Source organism: Microcaecilia unicolor, chromosome 4 (assembly GCF_901765095.1).
Source record: "Microcaecilia unicolor chromosome 4, aMicUni1.1, whole genome shotgun sequence".
In the NCBI taxonomy this organism is placed as follows: Eukaryota; Metazoa; Chordata; class Amphibia; order Gymnophiona; family Siphonopidae; genus Microcaecilia; species Microcaecilia unicolor.
In genome coordinates, this window is record NC_044034.1 from 320,175,757 (window position 1) to 320,199,986 (window position 24,230).

Here is a 24,230-nt window from a genome sequence, read left to right on the forward strand (position 1 = left end):
CTAACAAACCTAAACCCCCCTCCCTGCACCATCGTCTCATCCATGCATTGAGACTCTGGAGCTCTATCTGTCTCTTGGGCCCTGCATATGGAACGGGTAGCACTTAGTATGTACATGAAAGAGGTTTTGCAATTGTCCTTTGAATGTTCCGATATTAAGTTTATGTATTATTTGCCTAGAGGAGTGCAAATATAATCAAGAGGGTGAATTTGATAATTTTTGCCGATAGCTTAGATTTTACAAAATTCTTAGAAACTTCTAAAGATAATACTGAAAAGCATGCTACTTTACTGGTTTCTTTAGACTTCCTGAGCCCCTACGTCTTGCCCCATCCTTGACCATCTTTAAATCTAGATTGAAAGCCCACCTCTTTAACATTGCTTTTGACTCGTAACCACTTGTATCCACTCACCTCCACCTACCCTTCTCTCCTCTTTCCTCTACACATTAATTGATTTGTTTGCTTTATTTTTTGTCTACTAGATTGTAAGCTCTTTGAGCAGGGACTGTCTTCTATGTTTGTGCAGCGCTGCGTACGCTTCGTAGCGCTATAGAAATGCTAAATAGTAGTAGTAGTTCTTTTGTTTCCTTTGAAAAGAAAAAGGAAATTCTACATGCTTAAAGAAAAAGGATTCTGACTTTTGTGATCAGAGGGTGCAAATTTTTCCTGACATATCCAGGTTTACTCAATTAAGGCGCAAGGCCTTCCTACAGCTAAAACCTGGTCTTGACAGTGGGAGGCATTTTTTCTTAAAGTTTCCTTGTAAATGCCTGCTTACGTATGGAACTATTTATTTTGTTAGATCCAGCTCATTTAGAAGTTTGTCTACCAAAGCTGGAAATCTGTCTTCATGATTTAAAGAATGCTGGACTAATTGGGGGCTTGTAAGTATATGTTCCTAGCCTGTGCTTGTTTACTTTCCCCCCCCCCCCCCCCCCCCCCCCCCCCCCCCAGTGGTAGAGTTCTTGATTCAACTCCCTTTGTTCCCACTGATGTGGACTTGAAGATATAGATTTATTCTTTGCTAAGTATTTTTTTATTGGGTTATATTTTTCCTGTTGGTTGTTTTATATAATAAAATAAAATTTTCAAATTAAAAAAAATATAGCTCCATTGTTTATGAATTTAGAGTGGAAAACAAAGCATAGGTCCTGAGGAGACTCACTGTGCACTCAGCTCTGCATACCATATGCAGCCCACCTTTGACTTCTCCACATATTTTGGGCGATAATCATGCTTGCTAACAGGAAAGTTTTATACTGTAATGATAGAAGATAATAGGACTTCTGTTGTGTTATACTTGTCTAGGGAATGAGGCAAGCCAGGTCATATGATGATCTACAAACTGCAGTGGGACAGAACACCCAGACTGAGGCGAGAATGCTGCAGTACAGTAAGATTTATAACATAATGTGAAGATATGCAAGAAAGAGTATATGGTCTAGCCCAATACTCATGTTGGCTGTGCTGCTTAATTTCTATACAGTACTGATTGAACTGAAAATCATACAAATTAAACAAAGTTATAGTATACAAGCAGATAATTGAGAAACAGTTCTAAACATAGATAGGCGAGCTGTGCATATTCACATTGGTTGATCTTTGTGGTATGCTTTATTAAAGAGATGGGTCTTCAGTGATATGCGGAAGTTCATTCTTTCATAGATCGATTTTAAGCTGAGCGGCAGTGCGTTCCATAACTGTGTGCTCAGGCAGCTAAAGTTTGACGCATGCATTAGTTTGTATTTCATTCCTTTACAGCTGGGGAAGTGCAGATCAAGGAATGTGCGGGATGATCTTTTGGCATTCCTAGGTGGTAGGTCTATCAGGTCAGACATATAAGCTGGTGCGTCTCCATGGATAATTTTGTGAACTAGTGAGCATATTTTGAACGTGATGCGTTCCTTAAGTGGGAGGCAGTGTAATTTTTCTCGTAAGGGCTTGGCGCTTTCAATTTTTGGTTTGCCAAATATGAGTCTAGCTGCAGTGTTCTGAGCTGTCTGGAGTTTCTTGATTATTTGTTCTTTGCAGCCGGCAAATAGTGCGTTGCAATAGTCTAGATTACTGAGACCGGGGGGAATCCAAGATGGCGGACGTGGCTTGATAGTGTTCCTCGAGACTCTCTGGATTTCCTCCTGTTTGATATATTTAAAGATTTCTTCTTTACGATTTACCTCTAAAAATGCCACATACCAAACGGAAGGGGGTGGTTAAAAGCTTGCCGTCCACAGTGGAGCCTGCCCGGTTAGTCCAGATGACTCTCGAAGGTTTCACCACAAGTACGCCGCGGGAAAAGGAGCAGAGGAGCCCTGCTACGGGAACGATCGGAGGAGCGACGATTCCCTTGGGGCACGATACCACCCTTTCCTCGCCCGATCTCAATCCTCCTCCGTGTCCTGCAGAGAGTAGGGCCGAGGCGGAGTTTTCAACGACATCCGAAGTTGGCGCTGAGATTCACTCGGTGGATGGCGCCTCTCCCGGAATGGCTGCAGAGGAATTACATCATGAGTCTTCGACTCCAGCGGAGGTGACCCTGGGAAGTATCTGGGTAATGTTACAGCATTTGAACAGAACTATTCTCAAAACTGCTTCAGAAACTACTTCCCTGGTCACTAAAGTCGACTCTCTCAATGAATCAATAGAGAAAATATGGCAAGAGGTAAGCTCTCAAAGAAATGATTTTCAACAAGAAATTAACATCTTAAAAAATACAACGGAGAGCTTGATTAAGGACAAAATTATTTTGCATAATAAATAAGATCCGTTAGAAAATTTCAACAGGCGACTTGAGAGTAATAAACTTTCCAAAGATGCAGAGTGCTCTTGAACTCTTTAAAAAATATTTGATTGAAATTCTCAATTTCTCCTCTGAAATGATTCCTCCGATTAATAAGCTATACTATCTCCTAATACCGCAAACAGAGGAGCAAAAGAGAAAATCAGAGAATCAAGTTGTACAACCTATTGGAATACAAAATTTGACTTTATTCTTGGAACAGACTTTGACGGAAGTCCAATCCCGCTCCACTTTGTTGGTATCCTTCGTATTTGAACGAGACGTTAATTCTATTTTCAAATTGTATTTTAGAAATGCCTTAAAAGAATTTCTGGGAGCCAGTGTGTGGATATATCCAGATGTAACAAGAACGACTCAAGGTAAGCGTAGAAAATTTCTTGCACTGAGGGAAGCGACTAAGTTACTAGGTGCTAGTTTCCTATTATCCTATCCTTGTAAATCTTTGATAAAATACAAAGTTATTAAGTATACCTTTTATGATCCGGAACAGCTTAAGAGTTTTGTTGATTTAAAGAAAATTGCCCAGTGATCCCCAGGGGAAAGTTTTGAGAGAAATGTATAAGATACCATGGTTTACATCCAGGCCTTTTTCTTTTTGAAATATTATAATGTGTTCTTCTCAACTTCAGGATTCTCCCCTATTATTTAGTGGTCTAAGATGAGAAATTTAATTGCCTTTATTTTTGATAGTTATGAATTAATTGATATTGTTCTCATGTTACTTATGCAAGTTTGTGCTTGTGAGTGTATTGGAAAATTATAAATAAATAAATAAATAAATAAAATAGTCTAGATGACTGAGCACCATTGATTGTACCAGGTTGCAGAAAACACTCCTTGGGAAGAAAGGTCTTATTCTTTTTAATTTCCTCATTGAGTGGAACATCTTCTTGGTTGTGTTTTTCGCGTGGTTCTCTAGTGTGAGGTGTCGATCAATGGCGACTCCAAGAATTTTTAGGGTTTCTGAAATAGGAAAGTTTAGAGTAGGTGTGTTAATGGCGGTAAATTCTTTCTTGTTGTGTTGGGAGGTGAGTATTAGGCACTGGGTTTTTTCTGCATTGAGTTTTAGCCGAAATGCGTCCGCCCAGGAATGCATGATATTGAGACTTTGGTTGATGTCATTGGAAATTTCTTTTAGGTCTTGTTTGAATGGGATGTAGATCGTTACGTCATCTGCATAAATGTATGGATTAAGGTTTTGATTTGATAGTAATTTTGCCAAGGGTATCATCATCAAGTTGAATAGAGTTGGCAAAAGGGGGGATCCTTGTGGTACTCCGCATTCAGGTACCCACGTGGCTGAAATAGTCAAGTTGGATGTTACTTGGTATGATCTTGTGGTTAAGAATCCCTTGAACCAGTTGAGGACGTTGCCTTCGATTCCAAAGTATTCAAGGATGTTTAATAAAATTCCGTGGTCAACCATGTAGAAAGCGCTTGACATGTCAAATTGTAAAAGAAGTATGTTCTTCCCAGATGCGATCGTCTGTTTGAATTTAGTCATGAGAGTTACTAATACTGTTTCGGTACTGTGGTTAGACCGAAATCCTGACTGGGAATCGTGAAGTATTGAAAATTTATCTAGATAGTTTGTTACTTGGTCACCAACCCTTCCGTTAATTTGGTTATTAAGGGAATGGATGCTACTGATCTGTAGTTAGTAAGTTCACTGGCGCTTTTCTTTGCATCTTTGGGTATGGGGGTGAGTAGAATGTTTCCTTTTTCCTTCGGGAAGAGTCCATTTTGTAGCATTTAATTCAGGTGCTTCGTTATGTCGTTTATGAATTGTTGAGGAGCAGATGTCATCAGGTTATTTGGGCATATATCTAGTTTGCAGTGAGATTTGGCAAATCTTTTGAGTGTTTGGGAGATAATGTTCTCAATAATATCTCGAAGTTAGTCCAGGTTCTGTCCGCTGGGTGAATGCCAGGGACTGGGTCTAGGCAGTTAAGGAGTTCAGCATAGTCGATGGTACTGATAGGTATTTTAAGTCGTAGTTGTACTATTTTTTCGTTGAAGTATCTCGCGAGATTGTCTGCTCCAGGAGTGTCTTTGTTGTTGGTTGTGACTGGTGTGGTATCTAATATTTTGTTCACGAGTTGGAAGAGTTTATGCATGTCTTTGTAATTTGGTCCGATTATGGTTTTGTAATGTAGTCTTTTGGTTTGTCTTGAAGTGTATTTGTATTTTCTTTGAAGTTGTTTCCAGGCTTTAAGTGTGGTGTCGTCTTTCTTTTTATTCCAAGCTTGTTCTAACCTTCTGACTTGGGTTTTAATTTTTTTCAGCTCTTCATTGAACCATGGTGTTGATTTTTTTCTGTGTGAGGTTCTTGTTTGGGTTGGAGCAATGTTGTCTAGTATAGATCTGCATCTGTTGTCCCATTCTAAGAGGAATTGGATTGTATCTGTTTTTATTGTCCATTCATTATGGTAAATCTGTTGCCAAAATATTACCGGATCTATTTTTCCTCTCGTGGTGTAAGTTTTTCGTTCTTGTTTATTCGGTGGTCCTTTTGTTCGCCATTGGAGGGAGATGTTTGCTTTACAGTGGTCTGACCACGGTACAGGTGTCCATTTTGTGTCTGTTAGTATAAGGTTTGATTCGAGGTCAAAGTTGTATGTGATGATATCTAGAGTGTGTCCTTTTCTGTGGGTAGGTTGTGTGTGTGTGTCCTATAAAAATCCCATAATTGTAGGAACTCTTCGCATTCTTGGGTACTGGTTGAGATCTTCAAGATGTAGATTAATGTCTCCTATTATGATGAGATTTGAGCTGGAGACACAAGTGTTCGAGATAAAGTCCATGAGGTATGTTTGGGCTTCTTGCCAGTTGCCTGGTGGTCTATAGAGCAATACTGCAGTAAGGTGTTCTTGTAGGTTTGGGTGATTAATTCTTACCAAAGTGATTTCAAGTTGCGGTAGAATAGATTCGGTTATTGTTGTGGTGATAAACTCAGATTTGTATATAATTGCTATTCCTCCTCCTCTTTTTCCATTTCTTGTCCAGTGGGTTATTTTGTATCCCGATGGACATAGATCTAAGATTATAGGGTCTTTAAGATCATGAATCCAGGTTTCAGTGATGAATAGAAGGTCTAGATTGTCTATGGTGATCCAATGTTATAGTCACTGTTTTACTTACCACTGATCTGGCGTTTATGTATCCCATATGGATTTGTCTGTAAGGTTCCGTTTGGGATTTGGTTATGTTGATTCTTATTATTTGTCTGGTTGTATGTTTGTATGTTGTGGGAAGATTGTTGTTTATGTTGGGAGTGGCCCATATGTGATGAATTAAGGGAAGGAAGTAGATTAGCATGAGTAGTTTGTTGGTGTTCATGTTGGCTGTATTTAGTAATGGTTGGTATGTCTGGTAGATATTAATGGGTAAGGTTTTGTGTGAACATCAATCGGTGCCTGCATTCAACATATGTGAGCATGTATGGGCAGTTCTTGAGCCTTTTTGATATATCGTCAGCAGTTTCAACATTAAGCATAGATAGGCATAAGCATAATATACGTAGTGTATATGGACATTAAGCATGAATAAGCATTGATCATAAAGCATTAAACATTAGTGTAGACATCAGCGGTGTTAACATTTAGCATAGTTAAGCATTGAGCGTTGGTGTTGTTAGGCAAAATTTGAGCATTCAACATGGATGAACATTAAACATGAATAAGCAGTATTTAATCAAATCTAAGGCATTTAGGTCAGTTAAGGCATTTCTGCATTTAGAACAAGGTTTTTCAACATGCGGCGTGTCCAGTCAGATAATCAAAGCGTTAGGGGAATCCTGTATAGCTTTTAATGCATTGAAGAGAAGGAAAGAAAGAAAGAAAGAAAAAGAAAGAAAGAAAGAAAAAAGTTCCCTTTTAAGCTACAGAGTAGGGTTTGGATATAGTAGTCAATTAGTCGGGTTTGGTATTGCTCACGAGTGCAGCGCTGCTCCTCTTGTCCGTCTTCTTTCTCCCCGTTGCTTATCCATGCGGTGCTCTACTCTCTCCTATGCTGGTCGATTTCTGTATCAGACTTCAGGCTTGTCAGTAGCATTGGAACTGGTATGATAAGGGAACCGCTGGCGTCGAAACAGGTTCCGGTTTGTTTCGGTGGACGGGATTCAGTTGGCCGTTGTGGAGGTAGCTATGGAGGCTGATCACGAGGTGGGTTCCAGTGGGTGGGTGTTTGTCAGCTGCAGTAACTCTGTGGCAGGAGGTTAGCACTGAGGTGCTCTTCGGCTCTGGCAGTGCTTCTAGTCAAGGCCGTTTGATCTCGTGCACCCAGGCTGGCTCGGGAAATATTTCGCCCTCCGTTGTGCAGTCTCACTCCTTCTGCCGCGTGGTAGGCTCACCGTCACACAAACAGGGCAGGTAGGTCGTCTCAGCAGCAGGGTGGTCGTCCGGGTCTGAGAGATGCGACCACGGTCTGTCTCCGTTGTTCTCGGGCCGTTGTCCGGATCGCTCGCAACTGCTCGTTCCTGCTTGCCCTTCGTTTTTGCGTGGTCAGGTTCACCGCTGGACGCGAAACTAGACTAGGTGCGTCATTTAGGTAATTGGGGTGGTCGCTCGAAGCCGTGAAATGCGGCTATGGCTCACCTCTGTTGTTTTCTTTTCACCCGTCGCTCGGATCATTCTCCGAGTCGGGATTTTTGGCCCCTGGTCAGTTTGGAGCCCTCTTGGCTTGGGAGCTCCTCTCTAGGACTCCTGTCCGTCGGCCATACATTTAACACTCATATTAAATATATATAACAATGAACCCTGCCTCCATGAACATGGGGGCAGAACAAATTAATCTGTTAGGACATCGATGTGTGCGGAAAGCAATGAGTTGTTTGCTGGTCTCTGTTGTGTTGGTTAGGAAAGGAAGTTTAATCTCTAACCCTGGGAAATAATGTTGAGTGTCCAGTGATCTGTTGTGATGGGTACTGTTGATTGAAGAAATACTACAGCCTGCCACCCAGAAGGAAAAAGTCTAAAAGTTGGTGTACTCTTTTTCAGAAGATGCTGCTGGTAATGCTTGTAAATTAAGCTTCCTGGGGTGTTGTCTTTGCGTGCATGCTTGTGGTGGTTGCCATTTGGACTGAGATCTTTGAATATAGTGAAGATACTTACCTGTAGCAGGTATTCTCCAAGGACAGCAGGTCTTATATTCTCACAAGTTGCTTGGTCTGGATCTTTTGACAAGCATAAGAAGAGCTTTCTGGAGCGCGAAACATGCTCCGCCGTGCATTGTGAGTAACCCCTGAGGGTCAAGGAAGAAGGGATCCGGGAGAGGAGCAAGATAGGTAGATTTCATACCCGGGATTCCAACTACAAGTCCCAGGATCCTAGGGGCTGGGAAGCCATGCCCCCACAGAGGCATAAGTTTCCCAACAGACAGAGAAGGGAAGAGGACTACAGTTCCCAAGAACCCCTGCAAAGCCCTGGGGGCAAGCAAAGGGAGCAGCAAGGGAACTACAAGTCCCAGGATCCCGAGGGAGAGGAGGAGGATTGGCTGAGGAGGAATAGTCAGGAGGGAGAGGACCATAAAGGGGGAGAAGCCCATGGAATGGGAGGTGGCGAAAGAGGTTGGAGAGGAGATCCAAGCCCAAGATGACTGGGGAAGTGAGCCCATGGAAATTGCTGCTCTAGCTCAGGTACAAGGGAAGAAGTTGAAAGGCTTCATAACAAACCTTCTTCAAGGCTGGGGAAAGCTTGGAGGAAAAGTTAAGCAGCTGTTCCACTCAAGGGGGAGAGAGGTGCCGTGCTGTAAAGCAATGATTGATTTCAGATGTGGCCAGAAGTCAGACCCAGCTGGAGAAACAGGTAGTGACTTGAACTGTGTCCATGAACCTGGCCATGCTGGGGAAGCAGTGAGTGATTTGAACTATGTCCAGAAGTCATGCCATGCTGTGGAAGCAATGAGTGATTTAAACTGTGTCCAGAAGTCATGCCATTCTGGGAAAGCAGTGAGTGATTTGAACTGTGTCCAGAAGTCATGCCATGCTGGGGAAGCAGTGAGTGATTTAAACTGTGTCCAGAAGTCATGCCATGCTGGGGAAAGCAGTGAGTGATTTAAACTGTGTCCAGAAGTCATGCCGTGCTAGGAAGCAGTGAGTAATTTAAACTGTGTCCAGAAGTGGTGCCATGCTGGGGAAACAATGAGTGACTTGAACTGTGTTCAGAACACTGCCATGCTGGTGAAACTGAGTGATTTAAACTGTATCCAGAAACTGTGGCCAGCGGGGGAAGGAACAAGGGGTGGTATGTGCTGTAACCAAGGACTGTATCTGGAAGAGAAAATGTCTTGGCCTTGCTGATGGAATAAAGCGGTTTTAAGCATATTTTTGGAGTCTGCTTCTGGGAGTGCTGTGTCCAGGGAAGGGCCCTTCCAGGGTCAGCTGAGTTCATACCTGCAGAAAGGCCTTAAGGTGGTGGCCCGCTGACAGCATGCACGAGTGTTGGTCACCTGAGTTGAGTATACCAGCAGAAAAGGAAAAATAATAAAGGAGACAACTCCAAGGGTGAGTGGGAGGGATTGTGAGAATATAAGGTCTGCTGTCCTCGGAGAATACCTACTACAGGTAAGTATCTTCGCTTTCTCCAAGGCCAAGCCGGCCTATCTATTCTCACAATTTGGGAATCCCTAGCATCCAGGTTCACAAAAAACAACAAACATTGGTCAATTGGGCCTCACAACAGTGAGGACATAACTCAGATTAACATGAAGCTATACATAAACTGAGTGAGAGTGCAGCCTGCAACAGAATAAAATGGGTCTAGGAGGGTGGAATTCAATTCTAGAACCCAGATTCTGAAACAAGATACCCAACCTGTCATGTTGGGTATCCTGCTCAAGGGAGTAGTGTGATGTGAATATGTGGACTGAAGACCATGTCACAGCACTGCAAATTTCTTCAATGGAGGCTGACTTCAAGTGGGCTACCGACGCAGCTATGGCTCTAACATTGTGAGACTTGACATGACCCTCTAGAGCCAGCCCAGCCTGGGCATGTGAAGGAAATGCAATCTGCCAGCCAATTAGAAAGGGAAGGGAAATGGGACTTGATATACCGCCTTTCTGTGGTATTTTGCAACTACATTCAAAGCGATTTACATATATACAGGTACTTATTTTGTACCTGGCGCAATGGAGGTTTAAGTGACTTGCCCACAGTCATGAGCTGCAGTGGGAATCGAACCCAGTTCCCCAGGATCAAAATCCGCTGCACTAACCACTAGGCTACTCCTCCAATGGCACATTTCCAGATGGCGACCCCACATCCTGTTGGGATCAAAAGAAATAAAATTTGGGTGGACTGTCTGTAGGGGCTAGTCCACTCCATGTAGTAGGCCAATGCTCTCTTGCAATCCAAGGTGTGCAAGATGCTTTCGCCAGGATGGGCTTGAAGTAGGGGAAAGAATGTTTGCAAGACAATCAACTAGTTCAGATGGAACACCATTTTGTTAGGGGGTGCCCAAGCTCCATCTCTAACACCATCCCCTGCTCCACCCTAGATCCCACCCCAAGATAATACCACTGATGCTCTCTCCTCTCCAGCCTTCCTCTCATGCTTTCTTTAAACAGACAAGCCTATCAGCAAAGGGTTTTTTACATAATTCTTTTGCCCAGCACTTAAGCCCACAAAAATATAGCTAACAATATTTAAATGAACTTCTTTTGCTGATATGTAGAGAGGTGTGGTAGCCGTGTTAGTCCACTCTTAAAGGTTATCAATAGAAATCAAACAAAATAAAACATGGAAAAGAAAATAAGATGATACCTTTTTTATTGGACATAACTTAATACATTTCTTGATTAGCTTTCGAAGGTTGCCCTTCTTCGTCAGATCGGAAATAAGCAAATGTGGTAGCAGATAGCATATATAAGTGAGGGTGGGGTAGGAAATATGCATGGGGACATCAAAGCATTTCATTGATAGTCTAACAGGATAGGTGTGGGTAGGTGAGAGGAGGGTGAAAAACAGAGAAATACAACTTTATGGTTTATAAGTGGCGGCTCCGTGCACCTAGGGGGCACTGCACCTTGCTGATATGAAATTTTTTTTTATAAAATCCTATCATTACTTAGAAAAAAAAAAGTGGTTTACTTTTGTGTACTGTGCATAAATTGTACCTAACATATACTACTACTACTTAACATTTCTAGAGCACTACTAGGGTTACGCAGCGCTGTACAATTTAACAAAGAGAGACAGTCCCTGCTCAAAGAGCTTACAATCTAATAGACAAGTGAACTTATCCGAATGTCTCTCACCTTAAGCTACTACTGAGAAAGGTGTAAGCTAAATCCAAAACCAAGTACCAGCATCTCCCACCTTTATCTCCCTATATCCCTCTCCATATGCTTCCCAGTATCCATCTCCCCTCCACCTATGTGCCCTGTGTTCAAAATGTACCTATGTCCAGCAATTCCCCTCCATCTTCATATGCTCCCTCCACATGTTCAGTATCTTCCTTTCATCTCCCTATATCATCCAATGTTCAGAATCTCCTGTCTCCAAATACCCACCTCCCACATGTCCCTTTGCACTCTCCTGATCTCTCCCCAATCTCTTCCAATCTCTCATGTCCAACTTCTCCTCATTTACTCTCCACATTCAACATCTTTCCTCCACCTTCCTATGTCCTCACCGCCCGATGTTCTCATGTACCTATAGAACACATCCTCACATTTGACCTTCATGAACCTTTGATTCACCTCCCCCATCCATATCCAACATCTCCATTTAGTGTCCCTATATTCCCCCCAGGTTCAGCATCTTCCATCCCTCCTCCTTCCCCTCTGCCTCCAGTCCAACATCTCTCCTCACTCTTTCCTCCCTCCCTCTGCAGCTGGGTCCAACATCTCTTCCCTGCCTCCGATTTCAATATCTCTCGTTCTCTTCTTCCTCCATCCCCCTGCCCTCTGCCCCAGGTCCAACATCTCTACCTTCAGGTGAAACATCTATCCTTCTCTCTTCCTGCCCTCTGCCCCAGGTCCAACATCTCTCTCTCCCGCTCCTCTACCTCCACCTCTAGATGCAACATCTCTCCTTCTCCCTTCCCCCTTCCCTCCCTCTTCCCCCCTGGCGTGGGTATACCCCTTTTCTCCAGCAGCTCCCCCTCTCTCAAACCTCTTCCCTAACGCAGTCCTGCAGCTGGCCTCTCGCTTAACCACCTCCTGAAGTCCAGCAGCTTTCCCCTCTCTCTCACTCACCCCCCCCCCCCCCCAATTTAGAAACTCTTCCCTCTCTCAACCCCCCCAAGCCCTTGCAATTCAACAGTTCTCCTTCATTCAACCACACGGATCTAGCAGCTTCCACCTCTGTCACCCCCAACCCCAATCTGGTAGCTTACCTCCAATCTGGCAGCTAATCTCATGGGAAGACATGTAATGGGTGTAACATACACTGTAGAAGCCATGTGGCCCAACAGTCTTAAAATTTACCGAGCTGTGACCTGCTGAGAGGCTCAAACCTTGGAAGCGAGTGCAACAAGAGTGTTCGCTCTCATCTCTGGAAAATAGGCTCGAACTTCTTGTGTCCCCCAACTGAGGAAGGCATCCAACGCTACTTTCTTGTGGACCTGAAGCCTAAAACAGAACCGAGAAACTTTGTGGTTGATCAGAGTGGCATAAAGATCCACCAAGGGGGTGGCCCACGTGCGGAAGGTCTTGCGGGCTATGCTCATATTGAAAGACCACTTGAGTGGTTGTATAACCCTGCTCAGTCTGTGGGCCAGGGTATTGTTTTTGCCCGCCAGATAAGTGGCTCGAAGTAACATGCCATGTTGGTGAGCCCAATGCCACATCGGGCGTGATCCGGTGACCCCTGCTTGTTGTTGCAACCTGATTGTCTGGATGAGCACAATTTGATGAGACAGCCAATGTTTGAAAGCCTTTAGAGCATTCCAGATCACCCGGAGCTCCAGGAGATTGACCTGATTCATTCCTGGGCGGACAAAACACATTGGGTGTGAAGCCCATCTACATGAGCCCCTCATACCATGAGAGATGCATCCATTATCGGCATCTTTTGTGGCTGAGGAAATTGGAATGTAAGTCCCAGAGCCAAACTGGATCGAATGGTCCACCACTGTAGAGAGCTTACAAGCTGACACTTGGATGACATCTTCCAAGCTCCCCATGAATTGATACCACTGAGAAGTCAGGGTCCATTGACCTGATCTCATGGGAAGACATGTAATGGGTGTAACATACACTGTGGAAGCCATGTGGCCCAACAATCATAAAATCTGCTGAACTGTGACCTGCTGAGAGGCTTGAACCTTGGAAGTGAGTGCAACGAGTGCGCTCTCGTCTTTGGAAAGTAGGCTCAAACTTCTTGTGTATTCAGCAGGGCTTCTATGAACTCCAATCACTGGACAGGGCGAAGATAGGTGGGACTTGGGGTAGTTTAAAACAAACACCAGTAGCTCAAGCACCAGAATAATCATCTGCATGGACTCTCCTGAGCACCACAAGAAGAGGTGCTCTTCATCAGCCAATAGTCGAGATAGGGGAACACATGGACTCCCAGTCTGGGTAGCGATGCTACAACTACCGCCAGACATTTGGTGAAGAACCTGGGAGCTGAAGGAGGCCAAAAGGTAACACATGGTACTGGTAGTGATATGCTCCCAGTCGAAATCGAAGGTTAAGTCCGATCGGGATGCAAGTATATGCATCCTTTAAGTCCAGAGAGCACAGCCAATCATTTTACTGAATCATTGGGAGAAGGGTGCCCAGGGAAACCACCCTGAACGTTTCTCAGACTAGGAACTTGTTCAGGGCCCTTAGGTCTAGGATGGAATGCATTCCTCCATTTTCTTTTGCACAAGAAAATACCTGGAATAGAATCCCTGCACTTCCTCCCGTGGTGGAATGGGCTCGACCTCATGGGCCTTCAGAAGGGTTGAGAGTTCCTCTGAAAGTATCAGCCTGTGCTGAGAGCTGAATGAGTGAGCTCTTGGTGGGCAATTTGGAGGTTTTAGATACCAACTGATTGCATATCCCAGATGGACTATTTGAAAAACCCACCAGTCGGAGGTTATAAGGGGCTACCTTTCATGGAAAAATTTCAGCCTCCCCTCAATCGGCAAGTTGTCCGGGACAGACATTTTTACTGTGGTTAAGCTCTGCAGGAGCAGCCAGTCAAAAGCTCGTCCCTTGCTTTGCCCGGAGAGCAGCAGGGGCCTTTGGCGCACACAGTTGATGTGAACGAGCGCACTGAGATTGAGACTGACAGGCTGGTGAGCTGAGGGGTTGTACCTACGCCTCTGATAGTAATAGATACTCCTCCTTGGCTTGCCAAAAGTCCTCTTAGTTGAAGAAGTAGATGCAGAAGGCGCCTGGCGGCAGAGAGGGTATCAGTATGGTTTGTTTTTTTTAATTTGGTCAGCAACCTCCTCAACCTTCTCTCCAAAAAGGTTATTCCCCACCGATGCTGATGCACATCATCGCATTAGGCCATCCAGCAGCTCAGTGAGCAAGGCCTGGATGCGCTCAAGGGCCAACACTGGGACAAGCTGGGATATCGGTTCAAGCACAGGTTGCAGAAAAGCTGGAGGTTGATGTAGGAATTGGGTCTTGGTTGCTGGGAGACCGAAGCATCGACACCTCCTGTATGGAGGGGGAGCAGTCCTCCCGGCATCGACACTTCTCGAGTGCCGAATCCCTCAACACCCTGGAGCTGAAGGCACCATGTGTCAAGGGTGATCAAGGACAATGCTTCTTAACCTTCACCTGAAGCGTGTCACCGAGGCTCTTTGGTGACGAAGAGGATGATGTCAAATCCAAATGCCAATTTGGGGTCGGGCCCAATGGATGCTCCCAGGGGCTCTGCACAGCAGTAGGCCTCGAGACAGGTGGAGACCCATTCGATGCACAACTGCTCCCAGTGTGAACTGGTCTAACAGCAGCGATGCTTCCAATTCTGATGCGATGCTCGACGTCGATGCCGATGTTGACGCTGTGGAACCAGATTTGGCTCCAAAACATTTCTCGCGTTGAGCATCTCTGGAAAGTTGGGCCTTTCTCTTCATAAGATGACAAAGGGTGCAGTTTGAAGGGCTATAGTCAGGCCCTAAAACACTGGAGACACCAAGAATGTGTGTCTGTTCCAGAGATCATCCAAATGCACTGGGTACAGTGCTTGAAGCCACTGGGAACTTTATTGAACATGGATGGGAAAACTTCATCAACTAAATTAAAGGAAGTGACAGGCCTAATAAAGGTGTGAGGAACTGAAAAAAAAATAGGGAGAAAACAAGGCCAAGGCCGAAAGCAGCCTTGTAAGGACGAAAAAATAAGAAAACTTAAAACTAAGAATACAAAGGACCCGAGAAGGAACTTTCGCAAAAGGAAGAACCGCAGAAAAGGTGAAGAAAATCACAACAAAAGGCAAAAAAAACCCAGCTCTAGGACCGAGCTGTGGGTGGAGTTGGAGTGCGCTGAAAGAAGCCAATCATCTAGATAAGGGTATGTGAATAAGCCTTGTTTCCTGAGATGAGATGATGCTACCGCAAGGCATTTAGTGAGAAGCAGCTGTCAGGCCAAACAGTAGGACTTTGTACTGGTGGCCGAATTTGGATCTGAGGAATTTTCTGTGGTACGAATGAATGAGATATGTGTGTAAGCATCTTTGAAGTCTAGGGAGGCCAGTCAATCATTGTGGTCGAGAAGCAAATGATGGCTAAAGTTGTCATCCTAAACTTTTCTTTCTTGAGATACTGATTGCGAGGATGTAAGTATAGAATAGAGTGAAGGCATCCCGACTTTTGGGTATCAGAAAAAAAATCTGGAATAGAACCCCTTCCTTCTTTGAGGGCTCAATACCCTTTTTACTGCATTGCTGAGTAAGACTGATGAGTTCTTCTGTGAGGATAGGGACATGCTGAGATAGGGTTAACCTCAAAGATGGATTGAAATGCGGGGGAAAGTGTGTTGAAATATGATGTTTAATACCCACTGTTCGAATGTAATAACTCGCCACGCTGAATGAAATGGCGGAGCCTGCCCGACAGGAAGACTGTCAAAATCCAGGATTAGCCCTCAAAGATGTGGACTGGGTATTTATGGTTTGCTTGCGGTCCCTTGTTCTGTCACAGAGAATACTGCTGGTATCCTTGACATGCTCGTGGTGGTCTTGAGTATATAGAAAATCATCTTCTAGAACAAAATTGGATAAAAATATTGTTGGTGATACGGTTTCTTGTAGTTAGATATAATTTTCTGAAATGAGAAGCTGTTCAGAAGTTTGAGTGGAAAGCTCCTGCATAGTGTAACAGTCTTTGATTTGTGAGCATCTAACTTTTTCTCTGAATGGACTGTGGGAGCATCTGTCAGATAATTATACAGATCCTCTCTAAGACTGGATGCCTTTAACCATGCTAGAAGATATGTTGTAGATACTGCCGCAGTTCTGGAGAAGGTATGGTAGGCAAAACAAAAATTAGAAATGGACCTTCAGGAACAGAACAAAAAGATCTTTATTGAAGGGACCCAACACAGGCTGTGTTTTGGCAACCAAGCACCTGCGTCAGGAGTCACAATGATGTTAGGTAGCTATATATGTTTAAATAACATGATTTCTTCAATATACAAAGGCACAATTATAGCAGTCCCACTCTGCATCGGGAAATAAAACCACATGCATAAAATAAAACCTACATTCCTGCAGCAAGAGATCCATTAGACAGATTAATGAGCTAGGGGAGAGCAGCAGCCTCGCACAGATTCAGTTGTAAGACTCACTTCACCTACTGCATTTCCCCTGCTTGTCCATGGAGAATGTATTTATCTACCTACACTTTTCTATGTTTCTATATCCATGGCCTTCTGCATGTTCTGCAAGTGTCAAAAATTTAGTACTCAGTTGAGAGACTTGCAAGTTCGATTTTTTAGTTTAGGTCTAGTTTGCCTAAACATTAATCCCGCTCTGGTAAAAAAAAAATTTAGTGACACCACCACTACTGGCAACCTCCAGTCCCGATACCAGAAATATAACACCAAAGCCACCCACCCCACCAGCCTATAGCTGAGATCCTAGCTTGTCCAAGAAGGGTACACTGACGCAGTTCCCAGTTGTGCATGGTGTACAGCGCTGCGTATGCCTTGTAGCGCTATAGTAGATTCAATGCCCACTCTTCGTTCTTCGCATCCCGAATAGCATTAACTTTAACCCGCGTTGGTCATAAACAGGTAAAAGGTAAGAAAACGGATACAGCGGGATCCTCCCGCATTCGATTACAAAACCTTTAAAAGTTCATACACAGCCCACGCCACCGAGCTCTGCAATATCAGCGAAAGTCCTCCCTAGGAATATAAATCCTCGTAGTCTCTAGTTGAAGAGTACAAGAGGAATAGCAGCCCTCACCGGTCACCGCCAGAAAGAAGAGGAAAAAGCGACCAAGGCGTCCCATCCTCTTCTCACCACCACACCAGAGAAGTAGTAACGCTAACTGCTCGCTGCCGCCACAGGAAGAAGTCTCTGGACGTCTTCAACGTGCAGACGCGGGCGGTTAGCACGCTCTCCGTTTTCTGCTGCTCGCGAGTCGCGAGTCGCGACTCGCGCGGAATTCCAGTCTCCTAGAGGAGCCTCGTGATCTGGGAACCGTCGTCAGGCGTGGCGCCGGGCGAGAAAAATTGAAGGAGAGGGGACCTTTCTCAAATCTCTCTCTCTCAAAATAAATAAATACAGTTATCGGGGAGTTTTTTATTTAGTATGTCTCAAAATGTTTCTTGCACTAGCTGTTTTCGAAATCTGAGCATTTTTTTTAAGCACTTGAGTATTGTCGCCTAGAGCCATATCTTAGCACGGGTATGGTGAACTAAACTGTACATTGTGTACAAAAGTCCAACCCTTCTGAACGCGTATATTAGAGGCATGGTCTGGAAGAGAGGTTAACGTTCTGCTACAAGTGGCAAAAATGTGGAATGGACACAAACAAGTGGTAGTATTGAAACAGGTGGGAAATCAGGAGACGAAAGGCAAATTTTGGTTCCAAACAAGGCAACTTTATTGCTAGCAAGTGAACAGCACCGAGTAGCCTCGGGACACTGTGTGTCATAAATCATCTGACGCTTACATTTATACTTCCCTACTGGGCCTGCGCATTTGGCCCCTTACACGTCATACTTGTCATGCGCAGTAAACATTTGTAGTTCTTACAGTACAAAATTGTAGTCCCAGTACGTACACACGTCATAACACTGAAATGATACTGGCAAGAAAAACGAAACTTAGCAGCTTATTCTGTACACACACAATGCTCCTTTCTAGCACAGGAGATAAGGTGCGGCTCAGGAATGCAGGGGGGTGTCAGCACCCTCCAAGGTCGCCTATTCAGATGGCGTTGCTACGTGCAAGCTGGTCTTGTATAGGCCTTGCAAACTACTGTTACAAGCTATATGTCTAATAGCCCTGCATTCTGTCTGTACATTAGTAAACAGCAAACTTGTCTTGTTAGTAAACAGTAAAACTGGATAAGGCACAAATGTCCAGTGCAGTAATAAGGTGTGGCCAAATAGCCAAAAGCAGAGGTAGAGTGCATAAGTAAAAGTCCATCAGTAGGCACAAAACATGAGGTTGTCCTGTTGCTCAGTAGCATTCAGGTAGTACCGGCGTTCCACTCCTTCATTCCCCCCTTTTGATACTTGAACATCCATTCTGGTGGAGAGTATCACCTCCATGAACCCTGAAAAGGAAAGAAAGGACAAGGATAGTTAGCGAGGGAGGCAACAAGCGAGCCCTAAGCCCTTGCGCAGCCGTTGGTTGCTTCGCCGGGGTTGAGACGGAGGGCCCCTAGTGGAATCCCCCCCCCCTTTGTAGCCGGTCTTTTGCTTGCACAAGGGTGATGGCCCATTGAGTGACTCAGGGGGTTCAAAGTGCATATCAGCCACAAGGTGCTTCATCGTCAGCTTCATCAGACTGGGGAATGGGGGAGTACATCTGGAGAGCCATAAGTTGGGCAGCAGCACGGCGGTCAGCGATGCTTTCCATGGTGGAGCGGAGACACCTGAAAACTAAGGGGAGAGACAAAGGTATTATTAGGCAAGACAGCAAGAACAGGCCACCCATGACGAGGAGGCCTTGCAGGCTCCCGGAGGTTGGGAGCCAGCTGGTGAGGGAGGAAGTCCAATCCCAGGCACTGTTCCAGGTCTGGACGGGGACGTGGGCTAGTTTGACCATCCGGTCAGTTATCTCCCTGATGACATGGCTCTGGTCATCAATCTGTAAGCAGCAATTACTGAGGTTAAACTTGCCACACACCCCGCCCTCCTGGGCTAAGAGGTAGTCAAGAGCCAAGCGATTTTGGTAGACGGCGGTAATGAGCTTAGTGTTCTGTCGAGCTAGGATATTGAGGGCCAGGGCAGAATCGTTAGTGAGGATTTCGAGTACGGCCTGTAGGCGAATAATGCGATTCAGCATGTAGATAGGGGTGCGGTACCCGTATGTACCATCTTCAGCCCATGTGGCCGGTCCATAGTAGTGAATGATACGTTCAGGCGGCCACTCGTTGTCCTTCCAGTCTCCAATCTGTACTTTGGGCTTGATGATTGGGAAAGACCGTTTTCGTCGGGTAGGGTTATCAGGCCCCTTTTCCACGTATAGGGGGATTCCCAAAGTTTCGCCGACTTGTATGGGCAGAAGGAAAAAACTAGGTCGGACCGTGCCCAAGAGGCAGGTACCGTACCAGCGGGTCGGGAGTTGTTCATAGGCCCTGCGTCCGCAGATATAGTAGTAGCCCGCCGGGGCTACCCACTTGAGGGAGGCGTTCCCTCCGTATGTCCATGTCGTGTTCAAGGTGGGTTCTGTCCAGATAGGCTCCGGGGCGGGCAGGTTGTCCGTTTGCCACCAGGTCGTCCGGCTGCCATTATACTGAAGAACCCCCGTACAAGCAGAGTCTCCCACTGGTACAGAGTAACGCTTCGATGGCGCTCGACTAGCGCAGAGGGTACCTATGATATTTGTTCTCAGGGCCCATTCGTATGGCTTCGGCCGTTGGGGAAAGGTAATGTTAGTGGTGTTGAGTGCATCCCATGTGTGTTGTCGAATCTCTCTCGCTTCCCAGGGCCATTGTTCACCCATGTCGGTGCCTCCACAGACGAAACAGTTGGCAATTCCGAGGGAGAGGGCGATGTTTTCAGCCAAATTGAGGAACATATTTCGGGCTTCTGGGGAAATGGGGAATTTAGTTTCGGTCTGCTCAGCACGAGCAATTTCATCAAATACGTCTTGGTAGCCGACAACAGTAGTCTGGTAGTGCGTAGGAGGCTTCGTTTCGAGACTCTGATATATGGTAATATATGTCAACGGATCCATTCCTCCGCCGTCAATGCCGAGGCCCCACGTTCCTCTCCAGGGCATGTCGTGTCCTCGGATGGGCCAGTCTAGGGACACATAGTTACCAGAACCTCGACGAAATTCGCCCAGGCCGGCGCATCCGGCATATCCTCCTCCCGTATAAGCACATACTCGGTCCCAGCCCGAGGCTCGAGTGTCGCCGGCGCATGGGAGCCACACCCACGGGGAGCAGCATCTCATGTCTGGACTGAAGGGGCAGACATACTTGTGGTCCTTAACGTATGCCTCTCGCCAACTCTGGCTACCACACTTGCGAGACCAAGGGTGCTTGTCCATGGCGGCACAGACGTCGAAGGTGAGGGTTGCTACAGTTTGGATGCCACCGACAAGGATACGAGTAGAATTAATGTAATACAGAATGCCATCTCCCTCGACTCCCGGAGGTCCGGCCACATACGCAGGGAGTCCTACGCTGAGGGTGACATTGTAGTATCTTGGTTTGGTAGGGCTGTGGCAGATAGTGAGATTTCCTTGGAGGCATCTGTGGAACTGTTGGAGGCCATTCGGAGTGATGAGGGCACAAGTCGGGAGAAACTGGCAATCGCCTTCCGGGGGCTGCGTCTGGTGAATGAGGGTAGTGACTAGGTGATATCCTCCCTCTATACGGTGGCGCACGAGGCGCAAACATTCAGTACAGTTCTGGCTCAAGGGGTAATAGCTCGGGACTGAGCAAAGGAGGAGTAGTAGGCTCAGCATCATATATGCGGTGGAAGGTATCCGAGCCTTTGCAGCAAGAAGATGACAAGGCCCACGATTATGGCTGCGATAAAGAGAGAGCCAAAAACGCAGTGGGTCCAGAAACTGAGTTCCTGTTGCTGGGCAGGCATGAATCTGGTGGTCACGTCTTTCTTAGAGTCAGCCGTAATGGAGCGTCAGGATGTTGGTGCGCAGTCCAACGCTTCAGGGAGCTGCTAGTGGGAGCAGCAGGCTTCAATCGGGTCCAATGTATCCACACTGGGCTTCCTGCAATTTTAACAGCGGTGGAGGTCGTTAGGAGAACAAGGGAGGGCCCCTTCCATTTTGGCTTTAGGCAGTCAGATTCATCCCACTCTTTACCCAGACCTCGTCTCCCACCCTGAACCTGTGCGTAGGATTGGTGAGGACCAAGGGAGCTACTCTTTCAGTGTACTGCTGGATGTCTTGCACTACCTGGTGTAAGGCTCTCATCTGTTTCACTAAGGAACTCTCACCCTGTATCTGCAAGGAGTCGGGAAAGGAGGGTAGTGGTGGTGGCCTAGCATACATCATCTCGTAGGGAGTAAGGCCGGTAGCCTTGGGGGTACACCTAAGATGCAGCAAGGCCAGTGGAAGCAGGTCGGGCCATTTGGCTTTTGCTTCTTGGCATAGCTTGGCTAGCTGGTTCTTCAGGGATCGGTTAGCCCTCTCCACTACTCCACTGCTTTGGGGTCTCCAGGCACAATGCAACTTCCAGTCGAGACCCAGCCTTGTACTGAGTTGTTGTGTTACTTCACTAGCGAAGGCGGGGCCGTTGTCAGAGTTTATTTGCTTGGGGAGGCCGTATCTGGGTAGGATTTGATGAAGCAGTAGGGAGGTAACTTCTTTAGCCATTTCCGTTCTAGTAGGCTGGGCTTCAATCCATCCGGTGTAGGTACACACGGCGACGAGGATAGCTTTGTAGCCGCGCGCCGGGGGCATGTGTGTGAAGTCAATCTGGCACACGTGGAAAGGGCTGGTGCCTCGGAGAACATGTCCTGGCATAGGGCCGGGCCCCGTTCGAGGGTTGTTCCGGGCACAAGTCGCGCATCGGCTGGAAGCGTTTTTGGTCCACAGGGATAGTTTGTTGATGTAGTAGGTCTTCTCAAGTAAGCGCCCCAGGGCGTCCCTTCCCAGGTGGGTGCGGTCGTGAGCCTCCTTGGCCACCGTCCAGGCCAAGGCTTCGGGTATCCATATGCGCCCATCCTGTAGTATCCACCAGCCATTGCGTGACTGTAGACCCTCTTGTTGGGCCCATTCCGTTTCTTGGGGGGTGTAAATAGGGGTCTCCGTAGGGAGCTGGACGACGAGTACGGGGTCAGGAGGGTGAGAGGAGTAGGGGAGCTGACTTGCCCTTTTTGCAGCGTCGTCTGCCCGCTGATTTCCCCGGGCGATAGGGTCCGTTCTTCCCGTGTGGGCCCTGCAGTGCATCACAGCCACCTTCTTCGGCTTCCATACCGATTCGAGTAATTGGCAGATCTCAGCGGCATTTGCAAGTCCTTTCCCTTCTGCTGTCAAAAATCCCCTCTCCTTGTACAAGGCTCCGTGCACCTGGAGGGTGAGGAAAGCGTATTTGGAGTCGGTGTAAATGTTAACAACTTTTCCTTCAGCCCACAGGAGGGCTTTGGTGAGGGCGATTAGCTCCGCTTTCTGGGCTGATGTTCCGGGTGTCAGAGCCATAGCCTCGATCACATGGTCCTCAGATACCACCGCATAGCCAGCTCTTCGAATTCCCTCTATCACCTGGCTGCTTCCATCGGTAAAAAGGGTGATACCCCCTTGCCAGGGTTGATCCTTCAGGTCAGGTCTGCTCGAGTGCACAGTGGCCATTACCTCTTCACAGTCGTGGAGTGGTGGTTCAGGGGCCGGAAGGAGGGTGGCAGGATTGAGGTTGGTCGTGTCCAGGATCCGCACCTCCGGATTTTCGCACAGGAGGGCTTGGTATTTGACCAATCGGGAGTTGGTCATCCATCTGGGTCCGTGGCTCTCGAGTAGGCCGCGGATGGTGTGGGGTGTGGTCACAAAAAGTGTTTGGCCGAACGTGAGTTTATTGGCCTCGTGTATCAGGAGACAAGCAGCCGCAATGCTTCATAGGCAGCCCGGCCATCCTCGTGCCACGTTGTCCATGCTCTTGGAGAGGTATGCTACAGGGCGTTGCCAGGTACCGACCAGTTGGGTAAGGACTCCAAGTGCCAATCCCTTCTTTTCGTCGATGAACAAGTAGAACGGCTTAGTCACATCTGGCAGTCCGAGCGCTGGTGGGGCCACAAGGGCCTCCTTGAGGTCCTGAAGGGCTTTCAGTTCGTGTTTCTCCCACTGGAGATTTTGGCCCTCGAGTTCAGGTCCTTTCAGTTTGGCGTACAAACTGTGGGTCAGGATGGCAAAATTAATAATCCAAATGCGGCAATATCCAGCGGCTCCGAGGAGTGCCCGTAGTTCCTTCTTATTTGCAGGAGTGGGTTGGTTGCGGATGGCTTGGGTTCGGGGGATACCGAGCCTTCGGGTTCCTTCTCGGAGGCGAAACCCCAGATACTCGACTTCGATCTCGCATATCTGCGCCTTCTTGCGACTGGCCCGGTACCCCTGGGCTTCCAGGGTCTTCAAGAGGTAGAGTGTAGCTTCAGCACATTCGGTGTACGTTTCACGGGCCACCAACAGGTCATCCACGTATTGGACGACCGGCCCATACTCGTCCTGATACGTCTTCAGGTCCTGGGCGAGTTGGTCGCCGAAGAGGGTAGGCGAGTTCTTGAACCCCTGGGGAAGACGGGTCCATGTATATTGCTGCTTGGTTCCCGTCTGCAAGTCTTCCCACGTGAAGGCAAACAACTTCTGGCTGTCGACAGCAAGAGGGATGGAAAAGAAGGCGTCCTTCAAATCAATGACACTGTACCACTTGGTCTGAGATGGCACTTGGGCTAGGATGGAGTATGGATTTGGTACGAGGGCAACTATGTCGGCTACCTGGTTGTTGACTTTCCTCAGGTCCTGGACGGGTCTGTACTCGGATGTTCCTGGTTTCTTAACGGGCAACAATGGGGTGTTCCATGCGGATCTGATTGGTTTAAGGACTCCCTGTTGAAGGAGTTTCTGTAGATGTGTATGCATACTATGCCGGGCTGCATAGGGGATGTGGTATTGTCCTTGGTTGACAACTTGAGCATTTGGTTTGAGCTCAATCCAGATGGGGATAGCGTTAACGGCCAGTCCGCCGGGGTTCAATTCTGCCCATACATCAGGCACTTCATCCATTATGGCTCGCCTCTGCTGGGCGAAAGGGGTGTTCTGGTCGTAACGGCAGTCGCCGGGTCCTACAGTTGGGGGAACGTGTAGTCTCCATTCTTCTCTTACTGGACAGATAAGTGTCACTG

General features: G+C 46.7%; 1 protein-coding gene across 1 annotated transcript in view; it reads right to left on the reverse strand.

The window, feature by feature from the left end:
- Positions 1-17,229, reverse strand: part of LOC115469725 (disintegrin and metalloproteinase domain-containing protein 9-like) — a 247,157-nt gene extending 229,928 nt beyond the window's left edge. The window contains exon 1 of the mRNA XM_030202513.1: positions 17,155-17,229. Within this exon, the coding sequence (XP_030058373.1) occupies positions 17,155-17,200 (46 nt within the window). The 5' untranslated portion in view covers positions 17,201-17,229. The remainder of the gene's footprint in view (positions 1-17,154) is intronic.
- Between the last annotated feature and the right edge of the window lie 7,001 nt (positions 17,230-24,230).